Source organism: Cicer arietinum, chromosome 7, assembly GCF_000331145.2.
Source record: "Cicer arietinum cultivar CDC Frontier isolate Library 1 chromosome 7, Cicar.CDCFrontier_v2.0, whole genome shotgun sequence".
Classification (NCBI taxonomy): domain Eukaryota; kingdom Viridiplantae; phylum Streptophyta; class Magnoliopsida; order Fabales; family Fabaceae; genus Cicer; species Cicer arietinum.
In genome coordinates this window covers 60,051,291-60,059,129 of record NC_021166.2, presented here as the reverse complement: position 1 = coordinate 60,059,129, position 7,839 = coordinate 60,051,291, and the positions used below count along the sequence as shown (strand labels likewise).

The 7,839-nt window shown below is 38.0% G+C and overlaps 1 protein-coding gene across 1 annotated transcript in view; it reads left to right on the top strand.

The window, feature by feature from the left end:
* Nucleotides 1–7,591, top strand: part of LOC101511080 (uncharacterized) — a 13,707-nt gene extending 6,116 nt beyond the window's left edge. The window contains 4 exon segments of the mRNA XM_027337082.2: nt 1–1,298; nt 1,565–1,751; nt 1,990–2,264; nt 7,120–7,591. The exon segment at nt 1–1,298 is cut by the window's left edge and continues 1,706 nt beyond it. Coding sequence (XP_027192883.2) covers nt 1–1,298; nt 1,565–1,724 — 1,458 coding nt within the window. The 3' untranslated portion in view covers nt 1,725–1,751; nt 1,990–2,264; nt 7,120–7,591.
* Nucleotides 7,592–7,839: the final 248 nt, after the last annotated feature.

The window sequence follows — 7,839 nt, the reverse complement described above, 5'->3', positions numbered from 1 at the left end:
TTGGAACCCAATGCAGTTCACTTGTTGGACTCATTAGATGGAAGCATGCTTCGAACTTTGATTTTGCTGTCTTCCGAAGAGGATGAGGAATTGAATTGGGATGCATTGTCTGTTATTTCAAATTTCAAATCCTTACGTGCCTTGAAGCTGTCATACTCATCTTTAAGCAATTTGTCTGATTCAATTGGAAATCTGAAACATTTAAGATATCTTAACTTATCAAGCTGTAGAGGATTGGGGAATCTTTTCAAATCCATCAACATTAATGTCTTCTTACAAACACTAATACTGATGCCAAATGAAAATGTTGTATTTTCTACAATGGCTATCTCAAAATTAATCAATTTGAGACACCTTCACATCTCTGATTGGGAAGCCTCTGAAGACAAGAATCCAACTAAATTTAAAAGAATGAGCATGCAACAAAACAAAAGTATGTTTTTTTCAAACTGGCTTTCTCCACACACAATGACAAATCTTGTTGAAATCTCTTTGTTTTTGTGTGGAAGCTTTCGGTGTCTCCCACCATTAGAATGTCACCCATTCCTTAAGTCACTTCATGTAAGTTTCCTTGAAGACCTAGAGTACGTATATTATGAAGAGGTTTTGCCTTTAACATTCTTTCCATCTTTGGAGAGTCTCACTTTCTGGTTTTGTGGGAAGCTAAAGGGATGGTGTAGGATGTTAGATGATTTAAATCATCCTAACTCTTCATCTCATCTCTCCCTGCCTCCCTTTCCTCGTCTTTCTCAACTATCAATCATTGGATGTCAGATGTTGACTCAAATGCCTACTTTTCCAAACCTTGAGAACAGGTTGGAATTGTTTGATAGTAGTGTGGAGACATTGGAAGCAACACTAAACATAGCAGCATCACAATATCAGAATGACTCCCCTCCTCTTTCCATGCTCAAATCCTTGCACCTTGATCGAATGAGCTTCAATCTGAATCAAATTGATTGGTTTACTTGCGAAACAATTCAAGATATTGGTGTTTGGTTTAAGGACAACCACAACTACTTTCCTTCCCTGCAAAAACTCTCCATTCATAATTGTGAAGACCTAGAGGCATTGCCAGATTGGATATGCAACCTCCAATCGCTTACGCATCTCTCCATACATGATTGCATAAATTTGGCTTCGCTGCCTGAAGAAATGTTTCTTCTTAGCAAATTACAGACCTTGGAAATCATTGGTTGCCCCCTCTTAATTGAGGAATGCGAGACCCGAACAAGTGCAACTTGGACCAAAATAGCTCAGGTGCCAAAAATAATTTTGAAGCGATCTTCATTGGAAAGGTACCCCATATCCTCTTCAAACAAATATACTAATTTTCTTTAGTTTCTATTCTTTGGATTTTCAAAAGTAAATAAATGGCTTCCAATATTTGTAACATTGAAACACTTTATCACTTACTGTTTTTGTTCGTCCCCTAATTTTCTAGGTTCTTCATTAATCATTGCATATAGTTGCTAGTGCTACTTTTTTAGTTAGTTTCAGTTCATCATCATACCTTGCTGTTTATAGGTTCAAAATATAATATTGAACTTGCAATTTCTTGTAGAGGATGGGAGGGTGTAATGGATGGAAAGACACGTGAGGAGCAGGTGACAGAAAATGACACAGCAGGTGCCAATAATAGCATGAATAACAACCTTCCTAAAAATGAGGAGTTAAGACGTGGAGAAAGAGTGAGAAGGCCCACATGGGAACTAACAGACTAGGGGTATTATATGAGTGGTTTAGAGAAGGTATTAGGCATTGATTGATGTATGAAAATTCTCTATCTCTCTCTGATTATTCCTTCGACTCTGAACCTTCTGCCTTCTTCTCCAATTTCAGTTATAGACCTTAGCTTTTCACCTTGAAAACTAAGAGTCAAAGAGAGTAATAAAAAAAAAAAGCATTTCCATCAAAATACTGTTGTTCTTCCTGTTCCAGTTTTTTTATTGCTTCATTACATTGGTGCTTTCATTCTAATCATGGCAGACAATACTCGGATGAAAGAAATTTTTGCAGAATTGAAGAAAAACGCAGAAGCCATCAATTTGGTATCTGAAGAATTGCACGGCCAGATCGAGCGTTTGGAAGGTTCCACCCGCGCTCAAATCGAACGAATGGAAGCGATTCAGGTGTCTAATGAATCTCAATTCTCACAATTGAATTCTGTGATGGCTCAAATTCTGCAACGGCTACAATCGATTCCCGGGTCTTCCCATGGTTCAACGAACTCATACAAAGAACCTCCTAAAAATTCATTTCAGGTACGCTCTGTGAAGCTTGATTTCCCTCGTTTTGACGGAAAAAATGTGATGGACTGGATTTTTAAGGCTGAACAATTCTTTGATTACTACTCCACACCTGATGCTGATCGATTAATTATTGCTTCTGTGAACTTAGACCACGAGGTGGTACCGTGGTACCAAATGATGCAAAAAACAGATCCCATGCTATCATGGCCAGCTCTCACTCGAGCTTTAGAGCTTGATTTTGGACCATCTGCATATGAGTGTCCTAGAGCTACTTTGTTTAAATTAACTCAAGCTGCATCTGTTAATGATTTTTATATGCAATTCACTGCATTAGTGAATAGAGTTGATGGATTAAGCCCTGATGCTATCTTGGACTGCTTCATTAGTGGATTACAAGAGGAGATTCGCAGAGATGTTAAGGCTATGGAACCCAAAATTTTAAGCAAAGCATTTGCTCTAGCCAAACTATATGAAGAAAAGTAAAAAATCTCACCAGCAGAAATCCAATTAAGGAGGGAGAAAAATTTATGCTACTTTTGTGATGAAAAGTTTTCTCCATCCCATAAATGCCCTAACAGACAAGTGATGTTATTGCAACTTGAAGATGAAGAGGAAATTCAATCAGACCAAACAGCAGGGGTGTTATTAGAAGAGGCCATTATTAATGAGCACCATCGCTTATCCTTGAATGCTATGCGCGGAGCTAATGGGATTGGTACTATTAGATTTACAGAACAAGTGGGCAGCATAAGCGTGAAGATTTTGGTTGATGGAGGAAGTTCAGACAACTTTATTCAACCAAGAGTTGCACAAGTGCTGAAATTCCCAATTGAACCAGCAACAAACCTTAGAGTTTTAGTGGGAAACGGCCAAGTGTTAAATGCTGAAGGCAAGATTCAACAATTACCAGTGCAAATTCAGGGCCAAGAAATTAAAATACCTGTGTATTTGTTGCAAATCTCAGGTGCTGATATCATATTGGGTTCCACATGGTTAGCAACACTTGGACCTCATGTGGCTGACTATGCAGCATTAACATTAAAGTTCTTTCGACAGGGTAAATTTATTACCTTACAGGGTGAGACAAATATGGAGCCTAGTCCAGCTCAACTACATCAATTCAGAAGATTGCATTACACTGATGCTATTGAAGAGTGCTTTGCAGTCCAATTGATAAATAAAGAATTACCCGAAGATATTCTCAGTGAATTACCATCAGCCATTGACCCTGAAATTGCTATGTTACTGCACACATATGCTGATGTTTTCAAGGTTCCATCAACACTACCACCTCCAAGGGAGCATGACCATGCTATTCCATTGTAGCCTGGGTCTGGACCAGTTAAAGTACGACCTTATAGATACCCCCACACACAAAAGGAGCAGATCGAAAAAATGGTGCATGAAATGCTCAAACAAGGTATCATTCAGCCCATCAATAGCCCTTTTTCTTCACCTATTTTACTTGTTAAAAAGAAAGATGGTAGTTGGAGGTTTTGTACTAATTATAGAGCCTTGAATACAATTACTGTGAAGGATAGTTTTCCTATGCCCACAGTTGATGAGTTACTAGATGAATTATATGGGGCTCAATTTTTCTCTAAATTGGACTTAAGGTCAGGATATCACCAAATTATGGTCAAGTCAGAAGATAGAGCTAAGACAGCTTTCCGGACACACCATGGTCATTATGAGTGGCTAGTAATGCCATTTGGTTTAACAAATGCTCCAGCGACATTTCAAGCTTTGATGAATAAGATATTTCAACATGCTCTAAGAAAATTTGTTCTTATTTTCTTTGATGATATCCTAGTGTATAGTGCCTCTTGGAATGACCACCTACAACAATTGGAGTCTGTATTAAGAACTCTACAAAAGCATGAGTTATATGCCAAGTTATCCAAATGCTCCTTTGGAACCACAGAGGTAGATTACTTGGGACACACGGTATCAGGCAAGGGTGTGTCTATGGAAAATACTAAAGTGAAGGCAGTCCTAGAATGGCCTATTCCATCCAATGTTAAACAATTAAGGGGGTTCCTTGGCCTCACAGGGTACTATAGAAGATTCATCAAGGCCTATGCTCACATTGCTGCACCATTAACCGAATTACTAAAAAAGGACAATTTTCATTGGAATACTGAAGCTGAAACAGCCTTTGAGAAACTGAAGCAAGCTATGACAAATGCTCCAGTCTTAGCATTACCAAACTTCAGTCAATCATTTATCTTGGAGACTGATGCATCTGGCGTCGGAGTGGGGGCTGTTTTGGGTCAAAATGGTCATCCCATAGCTTATTTTTCAAAGAAACTGGCTCCTAGGATGCAAAAACAATCTGCATATATCAGAGAACTACTAGCCATAACTGAAGCTTTGGCTAAATTCAGACATTATTTGTTGGGCAATAAATTCATCATAAGGACTGATCAAAAAAGTTTGAAGAGCTTGATGGATCAATCCTTACAAACACCGGAACAACAAGCATGGCTCCACAAGTTTCTAGGCTATGATTTCAAGATTGAGTACAAGCCTGGCAAGGATAATCAAGCAGCAGATGCATTGTCCAGAATGTTTGCATTATCATGGTCCGAGCCTCATTCTTTATTTTTGGAGGAACTAAGAAACAAATTAGTTACAAATGACCAATTGAAACAATTAATGCTGGACTGTAGGAATGCAACAGCAGATAAGCACTATACAGTGCGAGAAGGATTGCTATATTGGAAGGATAGATTGGTTATTCCAACAGATGATGCCCTGATTCATAAAATTCTCCAAGAATACCATAGTTCACCAATTGGTGGTCATGCTGGGATCACTAGAACGATGGCAAGGCTGAAAGCTCAATTTTATTGGCCCAACATGCAAGAACAGGTGCACGAGTATGTGCAACAATGTGCAATTTGTCAGCAGGCTAAGAGTAGCAATACATTACCTTCAGGTTTGCTTCACCCCTTACCTATCCCACAACAAGTTTGGGAGGATATAGCAATGGATTTTATCACTGGTTTGCCTATTGTGAATGGTTTATCTGTTATCATGGTGGTTGTGGATAGGCTTACTAAATATGCACATTTCTTAACACTTAAGGCTGATTATAATAGTAAGACTGTAGCTGAAGCTTTCATGAGCAATATAGTGAAGTTACATGGAATACCACGGTCAATTGTGTCTGATAGAGATAAGGTCTTTACTAGTACATTTTGGCAACATTTATTCAAATTACATGGAACAACACTTGCTATGTCATCAGCCTATCATCCACAAACTGATGGACAATCTGAAATTTTGAATAAATGTTTGGAAATGTATCTGAGATGCTTCACCTATGAAAATCCCAAAAGTTGGGTTAAAGCTTTGCCATGGTCTGAATTTTGGTATAATACAGCTTTTCACACTAGTTTGGGCATGACCCCTTTTAAAGCATTGTATGGAAGAGATCCTCCCACAATATCTAGACAACCCGTTACTAGTCAAGACCCTATGGAACTGAGGGAACAGTTGGCTAATAGAGATGAACTGTTAGCCAAGTTAAAAATCAATTTATCTAGAGCTCAGCAGACCATGAAAGCTCAAGCTGACAGAAAGAGACATGAAGTTCAAATGCAAGTGGGTGATCAAGTATTGGTGAAATTACAACCTTATAGACAGCATTCTGCTGCTTTACGGAAGAATCAAAAGTTATCTATGAAATATTTTGGTCCTTTCAAAATAATAGCAAAAATTGGAGCTGTTGCATACAAGTTAGAGTTGCCGTCCTCTGCAAGAATCCATCCAGTCTTCCATGTGTCGCAGTTAAAGTTGTTTAAGGGCAATGTGGATGAACCCTATTTACCATTACCTCTGACAGTTACTGAAATGGGACCAGTGATGCAGCCATTGAAAGTCATTGCAACTCGCATCATACTTAAGGGAGCAAGTCAGATACAACAGGTCGTGGTGCAGTGGGAAAATAGAGGACAAGAAGAAGCAACATGGGAGGACATGCAGGACATCAAGAACAACTATCCTAATTTCAACCTTGAGGACAAGGTTGATGTTAAAGGGGAGGGTAATGTAATGGATGGAAAGACACGTGAGGAGCAGGTGACAGAAAATGACACAGCAGGTGCCAATAATAGCATGAATAACAACCTTCCTAAAAATGAGGAGTTAAGACGTGGGAAAAGAGTGAGAAGGCCCACATGGAAACTAACAGACTAGGGGTATTATATGAGTGGTTTAGAGAAGGTATTAGGCATTGATTGATGTATGAAAATTCTCTATCTCTCTCTCTGATTATTCCTTCGACTCTGAACCTTCTGCCTTCTTCTCCAATTTCAGTTATAGACCTTAGCTTTTCACCTTGAAAACTAAGAGTCAAAGAGAGTAATAAAAAAAAAAGCATTTCCATCAAAATACTGTTGTTCTTCCTGTTCCAGTTTTTTTATTGCTTCATTACAGAGGGAAGAGAAATAGAAGTATCTTTGGTTTAAAAGAGGAGAGGAGAGGGGAGATAAGAAATTTTAAACGGTTTTGTGTTTGGTTCAAGGAAAGAGGAGAAACTTTAAATGGTTTATGTAAGTTATTTTGGAATCCTTCTCTCCAAATCTCTCAAAATGGAGGGAGAGTAAGAATAGGTCTAGAAGTGATTTTGTTCTCCTCGTCTCCCTCTAAACCCTTCCAACCAAACGGATCTTTAATTAGGCTTTTCTCATTTGCATTTTAGTTGAAGGTAAATTTTTAAAAGATTAAATACATTTTTGTTCCTTATAAATACACCAACTTTCATTTCTAGTCCATACAAATTTCTTTTTCAAACTTCTGTCTGAATTCTATTTCAATTCTGCATTTATCATTCAAAGTTTTTGGATTGAATTCATAACAGAGATGAAGGAAAGTAGGGAATTGATGTTTCCAGTGATTGCCAAATGGAACAGTGCAACGGGGAAACCTTACAAATGCATCAAGATGGCTTACAAGCCTATTCTTGAATGGTAGAAAGTAGAAGTGCCGCGCGACATAATTTCTTCCATCACGCATGTTCTAGATTTTAATTTTTACCCTCCCCTCCCCCTGAGTCCACGACGTTGTTATTTAGTACTAGAATCACCATGGATATATTATTCTAAAGTAGTGCTAGCAACACTCATTCACTTATCGAGTGGAATTTATTTGAGTCCCGCCATTTTATAAATAAGTCTGTATAAAGTGGTCGAATCCACATGAATTTCACCCAATGAGTGTTAAAGTGAGTGTTGCTAACACAATATTCTATTATGTTTTCTTAATTTTTAGTGCCCAACACTTTGCAATGGTTTTTAAATTATTAAATGATATTTTGTGATATATTAAAATCCCATGAAGAGTGTGACTTTTATTTAGTTTCTAATAGTAATTTCCCTGAAATACCTACTGTGGTCTAGGACCTGTGCATTGTAGATGTCAACAAATGTGTGATTAGATGCAAGACTGGAGATGCATGAAATTATCATACTGCATAATTTGTGCCGTTTGGGCCAGATAAATGTCATGAACTGATAATTTGCTTTCAGTTTCTTTTGTGGTCACTATAGATGCTAAAGTTTTTAATTTATTGACAGTTTAT